The sequence below is a fragment of the Strix uralensis genome, chromosome 1 (assembly GCF_047716275.1).
Source record: "Strix uralensis isolate ZFMK-TIS-50842 chromosome 1, bStrUra1, whole genome shotgun sequence".
NCBI classification, from domain to species: domain Eukaryota; kingdom Metazoa; phylum Chordata; class Aves; order Strigiformes; family Strigidae; genus Strix; species Strix uralensis.
This window is the reverse complement of record NC_133972.1, coordinates 169,266,816-169,291,236: the sequence shown is the minus strand read 5'-3', so window position 1 is coordinate 169,291,236 and position 24,421 is coordinate 169,266,816. Positions and strand designations below refer to the sequence as shown.

At 41.8% G+C, this 24,421-nt stretch overlaps 1 protein-coding gene across 1 annotated transcript in view; it reads left to right on the top strand.

The window, feature by feature from the left end:
• The window catches only part of COL22A1 (collagen type XXII alpha 1 chain), a 219,672-nt gene that overhangs the window by 103,154 nt on the left and 92,097 nt on the right, over window positions 1–24,421 (top strand). Inside the window, exons 12-21 of the mRNA XM_074860265.1 lie at window positions 3,516–3,569; window positions 4,919–4,972; window positions 9,890–9,943; window positions 12,794–12,838; window positions 17,561–17,614; window positions 19,429–19,482; window positions 20,189–20,200; window positions 21,210–21,245; window positions 22,908–22,937; window positions 23,833–23,886. Of these exons, the coding sequence (XP_074716366.1) occupies window positions 3,516–3,569; window positions 4,919–4,972; window positions 9,890–9,943; window positions 12,794–12,838; window positions 17,561–17,614; window positions 19,429–19,482; window positions 20,189–20,200; window positions 21,210–21,245; window positions 22,908–22,937; window positions 23,833–23,886 (447 nt within the window). The remainder of the gene's footprint in view (window positions 1–3,515; window positions 3,570–4,918; window positions 4,973–9,889; window positions 9,944–12,793; window positions 12,839–17,560; window positions 17,615–19,428; window positions 19,483–20,188; window positions 20,201–21,209; window positions 21,246–22,907; window positions 22,938–23,832; window positions 23,887–24,421) is intronic.

Here is a 24,421-nt window from a genome sequence, read left to right as displayed (position 1 = left end):
GCTCTGGGCTTCACTTCTTTGTAGGCAGCTGCATGAGATCTGTTAAAAGTCAAAAGGATAAAATCACACTGCTTTAGTTAATTAAAAAAAAAAAAAAAAGGGAAAACAAAAAGCCATTTTCTCTTCCTGGGATGCTATTGGCCTAGGAAGCAAGTTTCCATTTGTATGTGGGGAAAGAGGTAACCTTAGTGTTGGAGATTTTCAACACCAAATTGGATAAACGCTGAACAACTTGCTCTGAATTCACTGTTGATGATGCTTTGTGTGGGAGTTTGGACTTGAAACCTCACAAGGTCCAGTATGAATGACTCTGAGTGCTGTGCATCAAACTTATTGACTGATGCTCTGATTAATTTGTTCAGCTGTGCAAGGAGTTGCTCCTTCATGGGGGTGGGGGGGAAGAAAAGAAGCTAATTAACCATATTCTTACTTTGCATAGAAAAGACACAAATTGTTCTCCTACCTATGGTGCACACTTTGCCATGGAACAGCAGTTCCTTCAAGTTATATTGACCTCTTAGAGCAAACGATTTCCTTAAAAATCACATTTGCTATTTGATGGGTTTTCTGTCTCATTAGGGAGCCATTCAAATACAGCAGATCTGATTTTTACCACTAGCTGCATTGCAAATTCTAGACAGAGTGCTTCGTGAAGGTTCAGTTAGCAAGAAATGTGATTATAAAAGTATCTAATGACTTCAATTTGCATATACAGTATAGAAACTTTCCAGATACTGTCTTTTATTAACCTTTAAGTGCCAAATATACCTAGAAATAAATAAGTCCAGATTTTGTCATACTGTCTGACATTGACTAGAACCTTGCCCTAGGAATACATCCATCTAAGTCTGCTGGACTACTCATGCAGGAAACAAACACCACAAAGAAGACTGAGAATGGCAGAATTTGGCCTGAATTTATCTAAATCTGTAGTAGTCCATATGTATATACAGGCAACTTAGAAATTTGTGCATCAACTGCTTAGCCACTTTAACGCTCTTTCAATAGGATTCTTCTATGTTCTTACATTTTTACAAAAGCAGGTGGGGAAAAATCTCTCAGTCACTTAGCTTTGCTTTGTGGCACATCAATTGCCAGCAATGCTAGTGGCTTTACATCCCACGTATGGATGTCCACTGTTTCAGGTAGCAGAGGCACTGGTAACAGTCCATTGAAGGACTCATGCCACACCTCCTGTAAAACCCAGCAATGCTGGAACCTGGGTGCCATCAGTCAGAGCACGAACATGCAGGACAGACATAGGCAGGCTGCTGGATCACAGCCAAGTACCCCACAGCAACGGGCATAGTCCTGCTCCGTTCACAGAACTCTGACTGAAACCGGCTCTAAATCTTTGGTGAAGTTAGCTGTTGACTATGAGAAGTACCTACTGATAAGGCCTGAATGGATTAGCTTCCAAGGTTACATTTTTGACTGATATGAGCAGGTAAAGGGGAAAAAATTCCCATGTTTGTGTTTTTCCAAAAATTTCCATGCTATTGGAAATTTGGCGTGGCAGTAAGTTGGCCATGCCAAATTTCGAGTCCCTATGCTTTGAAATGTGGCAACATGAGAGTTTCTCAGTTAAATGTTTCTATGCTTCAAATTTATTTAACAAGTATAGGTTTCTAATCTTGTTCTTGGAAAAAGGCTGGGTTTGGATGGTGTTTACAAAAAAGGAGGGAAAGGAGGGATCAGCCAGAGGAAGAATGGAAATTTGAAAATGAACCTGTTCAAATATGGGCAAGTTACAGGTGACTGAGAACAGCATCATTACAGCAAGGTGGAGAAGCTGGCCTCAACTCTCAACAGGTGAAAACTGTGCTGTCTAAAGTACACAAATATACCACAGAATCATACGGCATTTCATATGAGGTATATTTTCCATTGGTGTTTTAGGGTGAAGAAGGTCCTCCTGGCTTTCCTGGACTGAAAGGGGATAAAGGAGAAAAAGTAAGTCCGAGTCTTCATTAATTATACTGTGAAAAGTTAAGTTTTAACTATTGTGGAAGGCTAATGAAAACAGACCCTCTTTTAAGTCTTTTGTTTTACCTCTGTTTTCTTGTTTTGTGTTAACAAGGTATTAAGAAAAGGAGACTATGCTGTTATACTATTTTTCAGCAAGTTGCACCTTAAAATCTTTAAACCTATTCATGATGCTCATCCACATTTGACAAATGTGTGGAGAACTCAAGGGCATGGACTTTGTGTAAACATTGTAAAACTCCAAAACAGAGTAGAAGAATGAAACAGAACAGAACTCAGTGCTAATGCCTCCACAGACAGAAGCACCAGTGTTTCTTCAACATAAGACATGGAAGGCCAAAGATTATCATGTCCTTTCTTGCACCAAATATAATAACTTTTGGATTCAGATAATCTCTATCTGCTTACTGTGTCATTATTTTAGAAAATAAAACAAAATTATCCTGCACCAAGCTTGCTCTGTCAACTAGCATTTACTTTGGACACATTTGTCAGATATGCCTTAAACAACATTTATGGGAGGGATTTTAGGAATTTAAACTTTTTCCACCTCTTGTGAAATAACAAATGTTCAGGACTGGAAGGCAAGATCCTCCTCCAAGTAATACTCAGCAAACCAGCTCAGTTTAATCAGAGCCCAGCATGACAGTTTGCAGTGCCCATGTCTGTTTCTCATTTGAGCCTTTTTTACAATACACTTAAAAAGAAAGTGCTGCAGTGCCTAGAAGTAAAAATACCAAGCCAGTTCCTCACTGTGCACATTGGCTTGCCTGTTGTGTGTCTATTGTCTTTCCATTCTCTTATTTGTTCTTTAAATTGCCAGCTGCATGCAGCAAAACTTGCCTTTTCCCCTCATTTGCTTCAGTCCCCATTAACTGTGGTGCTGCCAACCTCAACATATTTAGTTCCTTTTGTCCTGGTGCATAGGAAGATTTAAAACGTGGTGCCTGGTTTTCTGTTTCTTTGCTTTCTACAGCTTTGTACGTTCACAGCTCTAAGACCTGCATCCTGATGGCCAGGGTAGTTCCTGAGGACTGCTTGAGTTTTTCAAAGGCTTCTTTTCTGTTTGCTTTTAGGCTGATTACTTATGTGCATTATAGCTGTGCCTAAAGGTTTCTGAGCTTTGGGATGGATGCTGTACAAGCAAGGAGTAAAAAAAGAATAAAATAAAATTAGTATTTAGTTACAAAACACCAGTTTTTTGAGGCAATGGAATGGTGGACAGAGAGGCTGAGGGGAGATGGTATTAAGATGACTCAAGGGTTACGTATCTAATTAGCTGCAGAGCTTTTATATTAATTTATTCTTAACTCATTTAAGTGGCCAGGGGTGCCTAGTTTCTCATTAACAGCTCATCAGTCGACCATAGTGTGTTAATGTCAGCAGCAGCTCCTCCAGAGACTGTAAATAAATGTTTGCTTTGAAATGATTGTCCTCATTCCTTATTCTTGTCTTGATGCTTTACTCCAGTCCTTGCACTTACAATGGGTGTTAATATTGTGCTGATGAGAATTCTGTTGTTGTTACAGGGGTCCCTGGGCTTACCTGGCCCCCCTGGGAAGGATGGAGCAAAAGGAGAAGCCGTAAGCCTTTTTGTTTCTCCCGTGTAATCCTTGCTTTTCAGTGCAAGGCAGGCAGTGGAAATCAATCTATATTGAGTGGAATATGTCTTGGGGATTTGTATGGCCATTTTAGGAGCAGCAGAAACAAATGGTAGGAGGTTAAGAGCCTCAACACTCTCCCTCGCACATTTGCAGCGATGGCAGGTGTCCTATGGATTAGCCATCCTGAGAGGCTCTTGGGACAGCTCTGTTACCATTCATTAAGATGGGAAGCGGGGCAGTCGTGGCAGCCTGTGGTTTGGGACCCGCTGCTGCGGCTGTGTTGGTTAATAGCTGCAGCTGCAGAGCCTGGCCGTTTGTTTTAAGTCTGGCAAAGAGTCATCAGATAGTGGAGATGGCATGGGGTGCAAGGGACTATCTTGCATTTCTACAACAGACAGGGGTTAGAGAAATAGGTGTCTTGGTCACAGAAGCAAGGACATGAACTCCTCTTGTGCACTGCTAAAAGCTAAGAGCAAAGGAAGAGGTGCAGGGTTAGCTCACAGAAGAATGCAGCATACCAAATATTGCCTTTAAGAGGACTACAGTTGAAGCATAAAACCACAAACACCTTTTCCAGTTTCTTATATGTGTGGTTTAGAGCTTTCCGTCCTTTCCCCTGCTTGATCACCATCCCTTTGAATTATCTTCATCCCGATGGTGGAACTTTATCATCTCATTCACTGTCCCTTTGTGGCAGTCATTTGGTGGCGACTGGGGAGGAACTTGGGGAAAGGACTTTGGAAGGGCAGGCATACACAAAAGTAGTGATATACAGCAGAAAAGTTTTTTTTCCTGTTACTTACATCCTGTTTCTGCTTTGTGCCACACTTGTCCCTCTTTGGAAAAACTGTGATAGTTTTTCAGTACAGCTTCCAGAACTGATGCAACTCCATCACATCACACGTGGCATGGCCTGGGATTGGACAGTGACATACTTGGGCTTGCAGAATTTCTTATAGGATGTATTTATTGCACTGAAAGGTCACTATTCGAGAACAAATACATCATGTTATCTCCAAGGAATCCATGTTTGTAGACTGTAGTCAGTGCAAGCTGTTCACAACTTAGGGAATTAATTTCTCGCTACTTAGGTGGTTGTGTTTGAAGAGCAGATAAATATCCGCTTCAGTTTTCAGTTTGTCTCTTCCTGCTTTTATTTTTTGCGAAGAAAGCACAATGCAAACTTTCAGATCCCTGGATAATGGTACTCAGGACTGTAGATATTGGAACTTCCATTTCTAAAGCTGTATGTAATGACTGTTTTGAGCCATCGCAGCCTTTATATATAAAGCATTAGCATTTACCACTGATATTGCTGTTACTTGCAGGGTGAAGCAGGACAGCCAGGAGCTTTTGGACTGCCTGGGCCAGCAGGTCCAAAGGTAAGCTTTCCATTTCTTCTTTTCATGGGCGGGCATTTTTTTAAGTGACTTTTTATATGTGTGGATTGCTTGAATTACTTTTTGTTTATGACTTTTGATATTCTCACTGGTGAATGAAGAAACTCAAAATGCTCATTTTCATCAGGACTCTGCTAAGGTATCAGCAATTAGGCAAGGTATGTAAAAAGAAGAAATACTTTTTGTTCAATCAACAGCATAGCTGGAGAAGGTGGAGAGAACATGTTTTGGGGCACATAAGCCTTGCTTCATGTCTTCAGTAAGCCTTCCCAACTCTCACAAAAATGCAGATGAGAATTATTATCCCTACTCTACAACTGGAAAAATAAAATAATCATGGAGAGATCCTGGCTTGGATGTTTCTGCCTGTTTTGGGAGCTTTACTTTTGCACCAGTAGACAGTGGCATAATGATACAGAACTCGAGACAATGCTTATACCACTGGGTTTTCTTCAAATAAGGTGCTTCTAAATGGAGATCTGGTGAGACCAGCTGTGTCAAAAATGTGCCTAAATTCTGAAGCCCTTCTCATGAGCAATTCTTTAACCTCCTTTCAAAGTCTCAACTCTCCTTGCCTTGTTCCCTGGTTACTGAGGGGATAACTACCCCTCAGGTAGTTTCAGTCTTGTTGTTATAACACAAAAATAAGATGGCACACTAGATTGACAAGTGTGTTTTCAGGGGCATCATGCACAGCAAGTTTAGCTTAGCCTATGAAAGGTGCTGCAAGGCCAACAGACCGATTGCCCAGATTTACTTCACCCAGTTCTGTTCCTGTACAAGCAAAGACCTTTGAGCACCACATCTTCCTGGAAGAGCCATATCTAGTCATCTAAACCTCTCACTGAGTTCACCGATGCCTTTGTCCTCAAATAGGAGTTAAGTACCTGAACACCTTTCCAGATGTAGTCCTGATTGTCACTTGGCTCTGTCTAGAGAGAATTAAATTAATGAAGCATTTAATTTATATAGGTCCTTCTGGGCTCCTCAGCTATGGAGAGGCCCTTTCTTCAAAATGTCTTTTCTTTTCATAGAGGGAAATGTTCATCATTTCCTAAAGTCTCCTCCGGAGGGTATTGGAACTAATGGTGTGCTTGTGGATTAGCAGAAATACTTGGCAGCCATCCCACGGTTCTCTGTGGGAGCCATATTGCCTTCAGCAACACGAAGGGGTTGACTGTGGAAGCTGCATGGCAACATGTTCAGCAGGGGATAAATGACAGCTGCAAAGCAGGGCTGGGCTGAACTAAGTGGAGGCACTCTGGATATTGTTTTCTCCTTCAGTGGGATTTGGGAGTGGATGAAATGAACTGGATTCCTCATGCACAAAAGCCTGTCAGCTTCATTTCTTCTATCATATAAATATCTATTTACATATTTTCTCTCTGTCCTACATGTTTCCCGTAGTGGAATTGCAACCCAGTAGACTATATGATGCTCCTCGTGGTATGAAGTTCCTCACCCTTGCTTTGAAAAGCTTTTACAAACCAAGCTGAAATGAGGCATCTACATCTATTTCCAGGAGGGCTTGATCCTGGGAAATGCTCTGTATTTCCCACATCGGGCACATATTGTTCAGCCAAGTAAGGAGACAATGCTGAATAGAAGTTCAGCACTGTGTGCTGGGCAGGATAGGTGCTGGTGGGGCTGGACCTAAAGACATCTGACTAGACAGTGCCAAGTGCTCTCAGGGAAGAGGTGAGCTTGGCTAAACCCAGCCTCTCAGCTACAGTGGCTAAATATAAAATGATCATGTGCTTTCAGTGACTTTTATTTACCTCAGTGAATGCGCTGGCTATATGCAGTGTCCTTGAGCTGGATTCTGGCCTGAGATGTTTTAAGGAACAATCATGACTTTGATGACAGGGCTTTAAAATATGAATCCACACTCCTTTACTCCCTGGCATAAAGCCCAACGACCTCACCAGTGTGGAACGAGATCTGTAGAGGTGGGCGGAGTTGGCAGAGAGGTCACATCTACAATTACTGTTGTAATGATTGTTTTATGCCAGATCACGTATTTTTATTTTTATCATCAGCATCAATACAGTGGCTCTGGGCACTACCACAGGCTCCATGGAGAGCCACTTTGCAGTTTCTCTGGTTGGTTGGGTTGTGGTCCTTCCTGGCTCAATCCATCTTGATTTGCATCAAGCCAGGCAAGTGCAATGCACACTCAGCAGCTGTATGTGCACCCCAGGAAATTCAGCCCCCTATTTATGTGCTTGACTGAGGGATTTCCAGTCTTTTGCCTCAGTGGGAATTTCCAGAACTTCTTTGAAGGAGGTGCCTTGCAGCTTTTACAGACCTCATTAATTGTGTTAAGCTTCCAGTAGCACAGATAAGGGTCCTACAGACTTCTGGTAATAGGGCTTCAATCCACAGAGGTACCGTAACAGATGATGAGCCCATTAAAGTGCATGTATGGGTTACAGGAATGAAATGGCCTCGGTATGTCATCCCTGGTTTTACTGCTTTTGCTGCTCAGTGAAGTCTCCAGGGGAGATTGTTCCTAGCTCAGTGTCTTCATCATCAAAATGTATGGGGTTTTTGGTGTTTGTGGTTTTTTTTGTTTTTCATCAAACTTGGTGGGTAAACTTCATTTCTCACCAAGAAGGATGTATGATCTTGCTGGCTATGAGCTGGTGGAAGCAAAGAAGAGCTGTCAATGTCAGCCTTGTGCTAATAAGTGTTGGAGCTTCTGGTTATGGAACATGCCATGGTGGGCTGAGATGGCAAGAAACATCCACTGGTCAGTGGAGAAACCTCCCACATAAGTATGTGGGACCTGGCAGGTTAATTTAAATGGTAAGTGGGTCCAGAGAAAAAAGGCCATAGCCCAGGTCCCTCACTGTATATTGTAGCAGTGAAACAAAGGTTGAATTTTTGAGACCAGGCCTTTTAGCCTATAAAATTCTGCAACAAATATTCGACCTTTTCCTTCTTTTTTTTTTTTTTTTTTCCCTGTATCTTTAATAAAAGGTTAACGAAATTTTTTGTGGCTATCATTGCTATGGCACTGACATAGCTATAGCATTTCCATCTGAACTGAGTTATCTGCACTTGATAGAAAAAACAGGGAGAGGGGAAAAAATCAAGCCTTTGAAATATAAAGCATTAGGTAAGAGTTTCATTTTGACAAATTTCCTTGTTTGCTTCAGCTGTCGAAGGTCTCATACTTCTCTGGTTTACCAGACATGATCTCAGCACAGACCTCGAGTGGGATCAGCAAGTCTTCTCGTCCAGACAAACCCAGTTTCTCTAGCTATAACTTTTGCTGAGTATTATAACCATGTTTTATGTAATGGTACTGAGTTGGACTTTGATAATTTGGACAACTTGGAGCTGGCCTCTGTTTCTGTAGGGGCTTTGCCTAGACTTTGATAGTAGTATTTTTCTGCAGGCTGAAAGGAGAGATTTAAGTGCATGCTGCTCTCCCTCTGCCATTAGAGGAGTTGCACCACTTCTTGCTTTGCAGAGGTCCTCAGATGCCTGATGTGGAGATCCCAGAGCCACCTTTACTTGTGCTTAAACCCAGCTCTTCTTAACCTGTTTGTGAATCTCCCCCCTTCCTGAGTTTGCCATGTGGTTTGCTTGCAAACTTAGCACAGGTTCAACCACTTTACAGCTGGGCTGATGAGCTGCTCACAAGCTTCAGGGATCAGCTTTATCTGCTTTAACAAGTCAAGTCCTCTCTGGCAGAGGGAAGGAACAGTTTTGGCAATGCACTCCGTAAAGCAGTGGTGAAACACTAGCCAAGTACATTCCAGCCAGTCTGCCAAGTCAGTGCTTAACTGACTGCTCCAAATGACAATGTCATTTGGGCTAAGGCAAGTGTAAACAGTGGTGTGACATGACCAGCTTCCTGGGCGCTTGCATTGCGACAAAAAAGTGTCAGTTCTGCTAATAATTCATTGCAAACACATCTTGCATTTTTAATTATCTCTTTTTAAATAAAAAACATCTATTAATATGAAATGTAGAAATGATTTAAAAATGAAATCTTGATCTCTTTTGAAGCCTTATCCACTACAGCTACCCAATACAGGAGTTAACCAGATGAGGGGAGGGGGGAAAGGGAAGTGAGATAACTAAGAATATAATTAGTCAAATAGATGATATAGGATGCCAAACCAGTTCTCATGGTCAAATTTTCAGGCCCAGGCTCTCTCCATAGGATGGCTCTGAGGGCTGAGCCTGTTCAGCTGAGGATCCAGACCATTTGCAGGCATTGTAAGACACAGAAAAGCACACAGTGAGAGTGCTCTCTGTTTCAGTTTACCTTCTCCAGGGAGAGAGTCAGTGTGCAACCAGCTGAAGGACTGCTGAAATGTACCTGATCCCCTTGTATTTCTCCCACTTATACTGAAAATAAACATAGGAGAATATAGTTCTGATCTCTTTCTTTTCATTTAATCTTCAAAATATATAATTTTGAAATCTGTGGTTCATTTATGCTGGGATATGGCCTTTGCTACAACATTTGCAACAATGTATGCCTGTGCTTTGTTCCACCAACACTGTGTTCAGGAGCCAAGACAGGGCTCAGTCACCCTGCACACAACAGGCAGGCAACAACTGATGTTGCTAAAACTTCTGAAATAACCTGTAGAGGAACTTGCATGGGACAGTTCACCTTTGTGTAGGGCAAGACTGAAAGAAAGATAAAACTTGATAATGTCTGAGCACTGGGGACAGAAAAAAACATTGGGGTGTCACTTAAGGTAAGTAGATGGAAAGTCAGACACTGCTCTCTGTGTCAGTGCTGAGAGTCAAGAAGCCTCAACAGCCCCCTGTGAGCCCAGGAGTGCAACTTACATTTCTGAATAACTGATTTTATTCTTGGTCTTATATGTGAAACAGTTTCTGGTATTTTACTGTATCTCAATTACTTGCCAGGGATCCGAGGGAAAACAGGGTCCTCCAGGAATTAAAGGCTACGTAGGTGCACCGGTAAGTCAAGGCTCTTGTAAAATTTTTACCAGTCTAGAACCTTCCTCTGTTTTTTCAGTGTGTTCTGTCCATCTATATATTTTTTTTATTATTAAGCAATATAGGGTATGTCTGACCACTTACCTGTACTATGTCCAAATAGTGACATTTTCTTGACTTCATTGAGTTTCTTCTGACTTCTTTAAATGAGAACAGACCTGTAGCCAGGATAAAGAGATGTCAGTAGAAATTACTTTATTACTGAGATAACACCTGGTGATTTTGTGATGCTTCCACTGTAATGTAATTGCTTTGGTCTGTGTTGATGCACCATTTATATGGTGCTCAAAAACTTCAACATAACACCAAGAAAAAATACTCAGCAAGTTTCCAATCATATTTTCAAAACTGTCAGGGAATAGCCTTTGGTCTCAGGGGACAAACATGCCTTGAATGAACAGACAGCAAGACCAAGATAAATCAGATTCTATCAAGTTAGCATCTCTGTCTTGTGGTTTCACCTTGGTAATTATGGAGGCAGCCTTTAAGCTGGTGTTGCAAAGGCTGATTGGATTTTCTGAGATTTAAGGACCCAACTTGGTCTGGGCAACCCCTGCTATCAGTACAGGCTGGGCGATGAAGGGATTGAGAGCAGCCCTGCCGAGAAGGGCTTGGGGGTACTGGTGGATGAAAAGCTGGATGTGAGCTGACAATGTGTGCTCATAGACCAAAAAGCCAACTGTATCCTAGGCTACATCAAGAGAAGTGTGGCCAGCAGGTCGAGGGAGGGGATTCTGCCTCTCTACTCCACTCTGGTGAGACTCCACCTGGAGTACTGTGTCCAGCTCTGGGATCCTCAGCACAGGAAAAACATGGACCTGCTTGAGTGGGTCCAGAGGAGGCCACAAAAATGATCAGAGGGATGGAACACCTCTGCTATGAGGACAGGCTGAGAGAGTTGCTGTTATTCAGCCTGGAGAAGAGAAAGGTCTAGGGAGACCTTATAGCAGCCTCCCAGTACTTAAAGGGGGCTTATAAAAAAGATGGGACAAACTTTTTAGTAAAGCCTGTTGTGACAGGCCAAGGAGTAATGGTTTTAAACTAAAAGAGGGTAGATTTAGGCTAGATATAAGGAGACATTTTTTACAATGCAGGTGGTGAAACACTGAAATGGGTTACCGAAAGAGGTGGTAGATGCCTCATCCCTGGAAACATTTAAGGTCAGGTTGGACCGGGCTCTGAGCAACCTGATCTAGTTGAAGATGTCCCTGTGCATTGCAGGGGGTTGGACTACATGACCTTCAAAAGTCCCTTCCAACCCAAACTGTGTTATGATTCTATATGACTGTACATCAGTGCACTTTAGTGACATACCAGATGTACTTATGCACTGAAAGATTTCCCTGAGCTGGCTGAGGACTTACTTTACAACTCACTACAAAGGGGTCCAATGTGTTCAAAAGAGCTTGAGCACTTCTTTCCTTGACAGGTGCATGCCATTTCCCTGTACAGTCTAAGGCTGAATTGTATTAGGCTTGAAGATGATGAAATTAATATGGGGGTGGCATTACCTGCCCATATGATAGATTCTTGCAGTATTAATGAGATAAAAGGACAAAGCTATGAGAACACTTCCTTCCTGCTCCTTGAGTCTCCTTTTTGTGTGAGAAGCAAAGCACTCACGTGATGCACTATTACTGAAGGTCCTATCCATTTCTATCATAAGACTGCCATTTGGATTGGGCTGTTGGGAAGGAGCAAGGCAATAATCATCTACTCATAGTTATTAGTGCATTAAAGGAGTCATATTTTTAAACTTCCTGCTATTTGCTTTTTGGAAATAGTAGGGTTATTTCTTCGCAGTGTGGGAATCGGTGCAGGCTTGGTTTGGGCTGTTAGAGATGGATAGGTCTGTACAGAGTTTGCTCACAGTCAACCATAGCCTGAAATCTGAAAATCTTAATTATCTAAATCATCCTAAGGACCGAATAAACTCAGACATGTAGCTCTCATTAGCTTGGAGGTAAGCCTCCGCTATAAAGTAAATTGAAGTTTAAATACAAAGGTATTATTGGAATAAGAAACATTTTAAGCTTTGGCAGCTTTAGAGAGTTCACTACTGACTGAGCATATTCATCTGCCTGTAGCTATTAGTTGGTTGCTCAGTTGCTACAATAAAGGTAAAATACAAGGTGCTTGCCGTGCCAGGGGAAGGTGAAATCTGTTCCTGCCCATTGAGTCGATTGCCTGTGTTAGCATCACTGTCTTTCATCAAGTTAAGCCCCAGCAAATGGTTCTGGTGTTCCTGGGAGGAGATGAATTATGCAGTCCAGATGAACACTGCTGTTGGATTCAGAGCTCAAAAATATGCTTGGGCCTTCAGGACAGGGATTATCTAGCATTTGCCAGTTCTCAGAGGTACCTGCTGTCTGCCTAGCTACCTCATCCAAAACCACCAGGAATGGGCATTCTTGCTTGTTTATGCGATAGGTTTTTCCATCAGTACCGTCCTCTACCTAAGTCCTCATTGTTTATGAGCAACATGAAAAATGCAGAGCATTGGTTGTTTTCCAGACCATCTGCAGCTGTGGTGTGTTCCCTGTCCCTCCACACTGCTGTTGGCAGGAGGGTTGTGTGTCTGCAGGCGATATAATATTACAGACGTTCTTGGGCCCGCAGGTCATGCCTGCTCTGTAAGTCTGCTTAGACCACGCTTGTGGCCAACTTTGAGGTCTGGTAACACGGAGAATGTCCTTGAGGTTCACTTGAATAGACTGTGCAGACGTGCACAGAGATTTGGTGGCTAATTAGAGGAGATAACTATGCCTTGGTTTTGATTGAGCTTTATAATCTCTTGCTTTTTATTTTTAGGGTCTACAAGGAGAAAGAGGAGAAAAGGGAACACGAGGAGACAAGGTATTCCTGCTGCATGCTAGGAAAAGCCAGGCTGCTCTTTGCCTTTGCCTGTTAGGTGGGGTGGGCTGCATTGATGATGGAGTTTCCTTGCTGTGCTGAACCTCACAGTGCTGTCTGGGAATCACCTCCCATGGGTGTCCAGGAGGGCTTCATGGGTCTCTGCTGTCTACTAAGCACCCATTTAGAGACTTCTTGTCTGCGTGTAGCCCAGGGATGGAAGAGAGAGAGAGGAGGAGTGGAGTGAAAGTGTGCCACTGGTGAGATCTAGTGGGGTGTCCACATTGTGTGCACCGCCTGAGAGCTATGAAGGGCCACTGACTGCTGCTGACCATGTCTGCATCCAGAATTTCCCCATCTCACTGCAGTTGCTCAGATTATCCAAATTCCTATGTTTCTGCCTTCTCGCATCATAATAAGCTCAGTAGTAATAAGTACCAGGTAGTTTCTATGTTAAAGGCTTCATCCAACTGGTGCTGCTTCCCACTTCTCTGCTCTCTCCTGTCTGGGAATAGCTGTTTTACAAAGCACAGACTCTCTGGGATTTGAATCATGTTTATGATTCAAGAAAGAGGCTAAATGCCTATTATACCTGGAATAAGCATTTAAAAGGAGAGCTGGGCAGACACAAAGCCTTTATTATTTGAGTTTGCACATTGTGTTCGGAGAGACCTCAGATGTGCACACCCTTCTGCTGCGGATCTGCCAGGCGGTGCTTGAGGCTCCCCAGAAATGCCATCAAAAATGTGTTTTGCTGTCCCTGCCAGGTGCTGGCCCGCTCCTGCACCCCAGCAAGCAGCTGGAGATGGGGCATCACCAGACTCTTAGTCGGACCCAAGTCACCCCTTTTCTCATGCAGGCAAAACAGGCAGCAGGACCTTTCTTGCCAGCTCTGAGCAACTTACAGCCCTGAGCAATGTCCTGTCTTGTTTATGTCTCAAGCTGGTCCTGAGACAGGAATATCTCAGTGCTGGTCTGGCAGATTTGCCTGTGTTCAAGCTGTCTTTAGTGATATCTGGCTATATGTGTTTGTGCAAAGGAGGGAGTTATTAGCTTGCTAGCGTGGCCTTGTTCCCATTTCTCACTCTCCATCTCCTTTTGCAGAAGAAACCCAAAGATTTACGCCAAGCTTTTGCCTACTGGGAAAAATGATCGGTAGACCCTTAGTGTGAGATATTGTGTTTTACTTTACCATGTGTTAAGGTGTCTGTTCCCAGTGTCCATTTTGCTGTTTATGATCAAGTAGCCACAACCATGTTTTGTGTTATCTATCCTCGCTGGTGCACCTAGAGCAAAAGGCTGGATCGTGCTTTATCTTCCTCGTGCTTTTGCTTCAGCCTTTTGCAGGACTGGCTCAGCGTGTTGTGTCTGGCCAGTGCCTCCGCCGCTTTTCCAGAGGCGAGCTTGTCTACTCTGCTGGAATATTTGGCTCCCGGAAGAAAATCCATCTTTCTGACATCACCATGATGAGAGAGGAAGCTGGAGCTGTGTGTGGGCAGGCAGCTGACTAAGCTAGAGGAAGATTAAAGTGGGGACAAAATGAATTAGGTTTTGTTTCATTTAAAGGATATGCACAATTAGAGGTCTTTTTTTTTTTTTTTTTTTTTTTCATCTGGAGCAGCCAGATCTCTGCTACAACAATTGTACCTTGATTTTTTCCAGGCTTTAATGATGGTCTGAGAGCACCCACTGCCATTGCTTTAACTTCTACCAGTCAGTACTACTGTGAAAACAGGGGGCGTAAATTCGGCGGGCCAAATATTTTCTTGTCTCCTCTTCAGTCTGTAACTTGAATACTGACACCTACGCAACCTACATTTTTTTGTGCCTGAGCAGAAAAGTGTTTATTATATCAGATGAGAGCACTAGCCCATGCACTAAGTATTGGTCAACTGAATCGGCACCTTATTACCACAAACAGTCTAAATATCCCATAATGCATCTTGCTGATATATTCTTACATCCTGGGACCTCAGATGTAAATATTGAGGTTTTATGGTGAGGTTCCCAAATCCAGTGGTATCGGTTACACCTGCACCTTAGGAGAGCCACTGCACAGCATGAGTGATTTCTCGTGTCCTCCTGCATCCAGTGGGCTCACTGTAGACCCCAGAACAGACTCAGCAGAGATAAGCAGTTCCCTGCCAACATAAGCCATATATGTATGTGATACTTGACATGTTAATTTAGGCACGTGCAGCAGTTCAACATGACATGGGGCATTGTTTTGGCTGCATAAATGTGTCTATCCTGTAAATCCTTTTCTTGTATTGGAGAAAAGCTTGTGTAAGGGGCAGCAGGGCTGGTCTGCTGCTGCCAGGTCCCTCTGTGCAGTGGGTTTCCTCTCCTTCAGTCTTTCCCAGGGCCCTGCAGGCTCTTGAGGAATAAATTTTCCAACAAATTATTACACTTTCTAACTGGTAGAGGTCAGAAAACATCACTAAAGTTCCTGTGGAATTGGGATTTCTCCTGGTTGCTTATGACTCTTCACCATTTTGTTCCACTGGTTAAAAGCAGAAAAAGAACAGTAGAGCAGAAGGAAATGGAGTCTTAAAGTGAAAATTTGAGAATAAAACTTTTATTGTGTTTGCACTTTCTTTTGGGAAAAAAAAAAAAAAACCACAAAACTTTCTCTAAATAACCTTTTTTAAAGAATGGAAAAAATAATTTTAAAAGTTTATAATGACATATTTTTTCTGAAGAAACAACTGAAAGCACAATTGTTTGAAGTGTTTTCAAACAGCTTTATTGTATACATTTGCATAAATAATACATTTGCCTTTCCCAGCCCCCATTACTAGCACTAAGAACATTGACACTTTTCTGTTTTGGCAGCTGAAAAAGCATGTGTGAAGTACTTGTTGCTGCAGCGTATTGATGTTAAAAATTCTTCTGAGAATACACTGCACATTTTGTCAGCAATCCACCAAACTGTTGCTTACTGAAACTCTCAAATTCAGGATACTTGTAGTTCAGTCAGTGCAAAGGAAACCATTAATGTGGAAACTATTACCTCAAAAGCAAGTAGATCTGGATGTCTGACACTGGTTTTCAACAGCTTTCTGTAGGGTACAGGTCTCTCTAATTTCATTCCTTGGATACATAATTTTGAAATAACATTTATGTTACAAGACTGATTGACTTTCTGAAGGGGAAAAAGAAATACATTGGTTTGCAAATCCATTTCTCACTTGCTGAATCAATGTAGTGTTCAAAAGGAGCTAATTAAATCCAGCGCTGTGTAGGTTTGCAGATAATGAGAGGTCTAACAGGGATCCTGTGGGATAGTAATCAGAATTAAAATGTCTGAAACATTAAAAAAATAGAGTAAAACTAATATTTTGGTGTCACTCCTTGTACTTGTAGAATTTGTTTTTACATGCACATTTATGTTAACAGTGGCACTGTATGTGTGTATTTGATAATTTATATTCAGCTGTGTGTGCAGGATCCAGGCAAAATCAGTGTTTCATTTTACAGAGGTTTAAGCATTTTACAGAGTAAGAGAAAGTCCCTATTTCAAAGAATTTTAAATAAAAGAGGCATGGACAAGGGCCACAATCTGTAAGAGAGAAGTGAAGTTCAGCAGGAGTATGTCATTGATGTAGTCATCATCTCTGTCAAGGACCTGGATTATAAAATATGGAATGTGTAAAGCTTGAATGTGGAAATACAGTGGAGGTCAGGGTCAGAATTCAGAATGATCTTGAATACATAATCCCCCAAAGCAGAAGATGACATTGAGAAGGGGCAGCTACAGGATGCTTCATACGTGTAGGACAACAAATTGCACAGTGCTACAGATTAGGAACAACTGATTAAAGAGCTGTCCCGCAGAAGGGCGTTTAGGATAAATTAAATGTTATCCTGGGATTTAAACAGAAGAATACTCTATAAAACATGAAATAATCTTTCTGCTCAAAGTTAGCCTCAGCTGTGTCCAGTTTTGGGCACCTAACTACAGTGAAGATGTGGAAAAATTGGTCAATGCACAAATGAGAGCAACAAAAATGATCAGAGGTCTGAAAAACATGCCCATGAAGAAAAGTTGAAAGTATTGAGGTTGTTTAGTCTACAGAAGTTTGAAGGGGGAGTTTTATAAGTCTTCAAAAACATAAAAGGCCATTGTAAAGCTGAAGGGAACAGTCTGTTCTCTGTGGGGTGTTAGGGAAAGATATACTAGTCTCAAACTGTAGCAAGAAAAAGGCAGGTTTAGGTACAGTGGAAAAAAAATATCTTCTCGTATTAAAAATAAAGTAGTGGGATAGATTGCCTGTGGACCTTGTGGACTGTCCAACTCATATAGAGTGGACCTTGTGGACTGCCCAAGACACATAGAAGTAGATTAATTGTTCCCCCAGGTTGCAGAAAGCAAAGGTGAAAAATGAAAGGTTTTTCTGAACTGGGTAAAAATGAGCTATTGCTGGATTGTGGATTCATTATTTTTGTAAGAGCTATTCTGGTTTGATGTTCTCCTGGTGCAATTTGTCCAGTATACATGAACCCACCTCAGCAGGCAGAGGAAGGATGCCAACGTGGAAAGCTAGCACGCAACTGCTTCTGGTTGCAGCAAACTTTGTAGTACGGATGTGGGGACATTAGTCTATTCGGCTGGCTTGAATTTCTCTCCTTATTCCTCACTCTTGGAGCAGATAACATCTCTTGCAGAATGGTGACCTAAAACAGCACAGATTTGAGTTATAGGGGTTCTTTCTCTTTTTCCAGGGAGAGCGAGGCCTGGATGGGTTCCCTGGAAAGCCAGGTGTGGAGGGGAAACAGGTATGTGGCAAATACTCAACAACTGAAGGCTTTTCTTTGGAATGAGTTGAAGTTGACCCTATAACTGACACTTATCCTGGGTGGCTGCTGAGTCATGGGAGGACCCCACTCCATCAGCAGTTTTTGTACTCCTCATTCTAAGGATCTTTGCTGGCACAGTTTTCTTTTTTTTGTTGTTGTTGTTTGGTTTTAGAATTAAATTGTAATGCAATATACACTTAAAGGAATTGCCAGTCCTTTAAACATGATAGGTTAGATGATTGACTTAATTTTCATTAGAGACATAAGGAAGCACATGTAAAAATTCCATTGTTTAAGCCTGATTTTTATGAACTTTTTCTCCCTTACACAACATGAAAGGGAGAGAACTGGATTTAATATATTTGGTTGTTTTCAATAAGAAAGGCTTGGAACTATTTACATTTTTAAGACAAGATGAAACCAGAAAATGGTCTAAAAGATCAGTACATTTCTGCTGATTAGACAGATAATGCTTTGTCTAAAACGGCTATCTGTAGATCTCACAAGAATGTTTTCATTACTCAGGGCATGATACCTAATGAGAAACATCCTTTACTCCCAAGGACCTTCTGGTCTAAATAGCAAAGGACAGAGTAAGAAGCAGAGGCTAAAAAGTGATTTGCCAACATCCATGCAGCTAATCATTGCCACCCATGAGCCTGAAGCCTCCAGGCCTCTGTGTCTGCATCCTATTCACTAGCCCTGGCTGTTTCCCTCTCTGGAAAGGACCATCTGGAAGCATGTTTTTGTAGTGGCAGAGGTGGAGGAGCTGCAGGTCGAATCCTCAGGATAGTTCGTCTTCAGGTGGTTGATCCTGCAGCTCACACAGACAAAGCAGCTGCTGGGGTCTGACCTGAACGTGCTTTACAAGCACAGCAGACACGTGCTGCCCAAGTGCCTTGCATTCACTCCTTTAGCAGAAGGAGTTTCAACTTGATTTTGTTGGGAAGTATTTTTGTTTCCATATCAAATGTGTCTTTTGTATTTAGATGGCAAGGTATAGTGTCATTAGCAATCTTAATCTTTGTGAAATCTGCAACTTCCTCTCTGTGAGGTGATAGACATTATTGCACTAAATGTTCTGCTTCTCCAAGGGGGATTTGACAGTTAATCATCGCTTTCTCTCTGCTCTGCTCCTCAGCCACAGTTTACCCTATACAGAGAAGTATTTGTCTAGTTAGTTTTTATCACTATCCTTATAAGATGGAAATGTTTTTTTGGTGCTAGATGTGGCATTGGAATCACAATGAACTATGTTCACTATGCCCATTACATTGTTTGCAGGACTGGTTTATACTTGCTGCAAATGTAGATGAAGTGAGAAATTGCAGAGGGATGTGAAGGTGGATGCTGATTGTTTACTACGTCTAAGGAACAATTTCTCCAAGTGACACCCTATTACAGAAGTTGTGGTTTTCTGAAGTTTTTTTTCCTTTTTCATGTCTAGACCTAGCAGTGGGCAAATCTTCATGCCTGAATTTTATCCTAAATTTTGTGTTTGACACTGATGTACTCCCCAAATTGCAATCCTTCTGAACCAGCTGAAATTGAATTGCTGTTATCATGACTGTTGTGGCATCTCCATCCTTATTCCCCTTCCTCTCTACACAGCAGAGCCGAAGCAGCCTTGTGTGTTGTATTAGCTCCTACCCCAGTGCAGTGGAACATAACTGTTTGTGATGCCGATACCCAAACCTAGAGTCTTATGTTTCTCCTGCACTTTAAGAGAATTGCAATTGATGACCTGCAGGGTGTAAGCCAAAGATTTTTCTCTCTGTTTTACCTGTTTATAGGGCCCTGCTGGCAGCCCAGGCCCTCCAGGTGCCAGTGGGACCAAAGGAGAAAAGGTGAGTTGGGATGGGATGCACGGGAGGGGCTTGGACACACATTTTTTAATTCCTCCTTGGGCTCTCAGTGCTGGAAATATCAGGCCTAATATTTATCTCATCGTGCACAAGTGAAGCTTTTATGAATTTAAATGTTTCACTTTTCTGCCATTGCTTCAGTCTGAAATGGGTGTGAGTGTTAAATTGTGTCTGGTTATAGCTCCTCTACTCTTGGTTTAACCCTCATAGTGGGAGTAGAAGAAAGTAGAGAGTAGCTTGGCTCAGTAAATCTTCCTCACATAAGAAAGGTGGGTAGAAATGTCAATATGTGTGTGTAGATGCCAGTTTTCTGATCCAGGAGATGTAGAATTGACTTAGAAGGTGCCACTCAAATGAGCCCAACCCTCTTACCTGCAAAGTAATAATTCACTGCTCTCAGCAGCTATTTTGACCTCATTATTTTACAGTTGCTAGAGTTTCCAGGGCAGCCTTATGTTTCCCTCTCTGCTAGAGGTGATGTTGTGGTTTTGGTATTTCCTACCTAGTTCTTTGGCATGAGTGGAAAGGCATGCCCAATTCTGGATTTTCTTTCTCCTTTTCTCCTCCAGATAAGGCAGTGAGCCTTATCCAAGAATGCAGAGATCAGAAGCAAATCTCTCTATTTCCTGTTACTTTCCCACTCAGATTCCACAGCTATAGGTGAGGTTTTAGAAGCACCTACAAGCAGGGCATATCCACTGTGGTGATAAGAAACAGCAAGATCTTTGTGCTCCAGCATATGTGCAGTAGAGAGCAGTCTTGAGTTCTTCATCCATAGCTCTGAAGTGACTGCATTTGGTGCTTCCAGAAGATGTTTAGCTCCTTGCTCCATTACTTTCAGTGCAACTAATGTGTGTCTCTGCAGTCCTTCTGCCATAGTATGGACTCTAAAATAAATAACAAATCGTAATTAAACCTGCCTTAAGAGGAAATAGCATGAAAGATATGTTGGGTCATTCAGAGACCTACATGAGTAATGAATAAACAGAGTGTGAAAGGAAGCTCTATGATAATTTTTGCATTAGTCAGTACCTAAAGTAAAGGAGATACCTTCTGGAGGCTTAGTCTTAAAGCATAATAAATAGTGGACACTGCTGGAAAAAAAATATGCTGGAACAAATTGATAACCTAGATGGCAATAAATCATGTGAAGAGGGTGTAGCATCTCAATGTCCTTCAAACACTTATAGAGTGATTCTGCTCTATAAAACGACTTGGGGAAAATGGTACTATTTCTCATTTTTTTTCTTTTTGCAAAGGTTGGTTTTTTTTTCCCCTCATTAACAAACAAAAGCATTTTGGCCCCTGAATATCCATTCTGAAGACTCTGTTAGAGATCTGGGCATCAATAAGGTTTATTTGTGTGGTATGTGTACACCAATTACAAGATTTTTGAAGCTCAAATTTATGCTCTGGTGCATCCAGTACATCATTCATTTTAAGTCACTAAATATCATTAAAATCAATGTGTAGCATCACAGTAACACAGAGCACAACCAGTTCCTGCAAGTATTCATCTGGGAAAACAGAGTTAATTGGGATTGCATGTTCATATCTATTAATTACGGGCTGGTATTGAAAATAAGAATGTACGACAGCAGTTGGAAAACATGCTTGGAGTTTTGCTTTTGTTTGTTATGTTATGCATTGTGCTGTGTTGTGTTCTGTATTATGTTATGTCTTTTCATTTATTTCATGTTTCCCTGCAGGGTGAACCAGGACTTCCAGGATTGCCTGGCTCTTCAGTAAGCATTCTTTTTAGCTTTCTTAAACATTGTAGGCCTTCTCAAACAATGAGAAAAGAAGGTGAAAGCTGGGGGTGGGATGACTTTACTGACTGAGAGATGTTCTTAAATGTTTTTTCAAAAATAAGTGAAGTTTAAGGCAGTAAAGATTTTTGAAGAAGGCAAGTGACGGATTCCAACAAGTTGGTGCACTGCCACAATTTGGGGAGATTTTGAAATGTGAAGATTAGGACTTGAAGAGTCAATGAAAACATTGCCTCAAGTGCATCAGAGAGAGAAATACGGTGACAGGACTGTGTGGTTTCCAGGACAGTTGTTGAGTCAATGCCTAGTGGCCTTTGGAAAATAGAGTCTGTGAAAGTTATAAAAGCAAATGAAAGTTTAGAATTGAGTTGAATTACTAAGTGCCTTCCTCATGGGCTGTATGTGAGAGTTGGGAGGGGAGAAGAAAAAGGCAATTTCTGATGAGGGAGAATGATCTTTCATTGTATTATATCTGAAAAAGTCGTGGTGAAATATGAGACAACTAAGAGATGATTTGCTGAAATCAGGAAAGTAGTGATAAAAAAGCAAACCAGGAAAATAGGAGAGAGGGGTGGATCTTTCCTGTGGTACTAGATTTACATGCCTTTGTGCACCCCTCTGTGTTCAGCAATGCCTTCAGTGACCCCAGAGATGTCACTAGCAGGGACGTAAGGATGTCCAGAGGTTAGTATTGTCTGTATGAGGAGGTCATCTCCAAGTGAATGGAGAAAGAAGATTTATTGCAAAGTATGCAGAGGAGAGGTCTAGAACTGAGTTCTGCAGGGGCTGGTAACAAAGCAGTTGGGGAGTATCCCTTTCACTTTTCAAAAAAATAGGATTAAAATTAGGAAAGAGCACTTTTGGACTATTGGTAGAAAGCATTAAAGGGTCACTGATACCAGCAACAATAACTGTAGCACTGTGCCAAGGAAGGACTGGGTGCTAAAGACAAGAATGAGAAGCTCCCTGGTAATCCTGAGAAAGGCAGCAGGCAATTTCCTTAGCCGGAATGTGGTAGAAAGGAAAGGACAGAGAGCGAGCGAGCTCTGGATAAAAGATCTGTTTGGATAAGAGCCTTTTACTGTCCTGCTTAAATGTGAAATTAGTGACGTGACAGTAGTTGCCAAGAGACTTCGCAAGATATGTATAGAACCTAAAGTTCCAGGAGGAGGGTAGAGAACAGGCTGAGAAGACTGACAGCTGTCAGTCACAGCTACGGCGGCTTGCATTGAGAATCTGAAGTAAGGTCTGAATCATGCACATATTGAAAGTCAGCCTACTATTTATGTGATGCCTTTTTCATTCAGTAGGACTTTGTAATTTAAAATAACATCAGAGCTGGGGAATTTACTATCTTATTTATACCGATGAGATAATGAATTAAGTTCTCACTGTTTATACAGCCACACAAATCACTTCATAGGTAACTGAGTGAGCAAACCTTGTGTCAGTTTGAGCTGTTTAAATAGAAATTATCCCTCAGGCTGCAGCAGGATTTGAGGAGCTGTAGCAGTTAGCATGCATCTTGAGGGAATGGCGAGGGGAGAAAAATACACTGTGGAGGACCATCCCACCCCTGGCACCTCCTGTGTTATCTTTCCTCTTTTTCTCCTTTATGACTCTGCATTTTTATTGCAGGTACATACTGAAGGCCTAAAAGGAGAGCAAGTAAGAGAGATTCAATATCTATTCTTCCATTGCAAGGATGCTTTTATGTAGTTCAACTGCCTGTTAGATTAGATTTTGCTTTAAAATAATGCTTCAAAAATTAAGGTGGATAGAAGCATTGTGAGGCCATCAAGAAACAAGTTTTCCTATTTACAGTGGAGAAAATAAACAAGAAAGGAAAAAGGGCAATGTCCTTGTCAGGTGCAGTGAATCTGACGTGTATGAGAAGTATAAGTTGGAGAGTGAGCTGTGCAATTCTTTAAATCCAGGGAAGTGTTAATATGAAAGTTAAACTGTATTTGAGTTTTATGCTGAGTTTGTCTCTGAGCCTGGGTGCTCAGATATGGGAGAGACACACCCGTTGCTTCAGTCTGTTAGTCCTACATATAAATAAAATACATTTAAATTTTGATTTTGTGTTGGTAGGTGCATAATTTGTATTTAACTGTTATTTAATATAATGATATGCATGATATAAATGATACTTTAAAGCCCTTCACAGCTGTGCTGTCTTGGGGGAAATGCCTGTGGACGCTGTTTATGCAAGAATTGCTTTTCTCCACCACTGAACCCCAACCCACAGTGTTTTACTGAAGTATTCAGGCTAGCCCAGTGTCTTTGGTACGGCTACTACCTTTGAAAACCAAAAAGCCAGTTATGGATAAATGCCTGCTGAGCGTGGGTGGATCAGTCTGTGTGCAGTCTAATGAGTGCTGCTAATTCAAGTAGCTGAAGGATTAAGGAGAAAACCAGCTGGTCTCTGCACTGGTTCTTCAGGACCTCTGAGGAAAGGGGTGGTATAGGTCTTGTAGAGATGCCCAACATGACTAATGTGCCCATATAATTGTTCATACAGATGCTTTAACACTTTTTTTTAAAAAAAACATTTCTGTAGGGAGAGCCTGGGCCACGAGGACCACAAGGCCAACCTGGACTTCCTGGACCTCCAGTAAGTTTTTTCCCTCACCACCTGCAGTTCCCAGAAGCTAAAACTCAGACTGGTGTGAGCATACATGCAAAATCTTATAGATTATTCAGGCACTAAGATATTAAACAGTGCCCCCAGCCTCCTGTTTTCTTCACTGCTGGGAGGCCTCCAGCTGTGGATGGCCACTCTGAACATATGGAGTAGCACCCAGGACATGGGCAGTCATCGCACAGAGGCAGACTTTGCCTTAAGGTTGTTGTCATGCAGAACCTGATTGTTTTTCTATTTCTAATGTCCTGAAGAGCTGTATGGGCATTCAGCACATCTCAGAGGCACGCACTGCTAACTTGGAAGCTATCATGTAATGAAGGTCAGAGAATGGTTGCTGTAAAAGGGGTTGGCTTTATGGCACAGTTCTGGCTAAAATATTTTGTGGATGAAAAGTAAGAATTGAGTACGTGTGTTTGTGTTTCAACACAATTTTTACAACAATTTAGACATGCCAGCATTCTTACTTTTGATTTAATTGCAGCTTATTCTAGTTATATTTTTATAA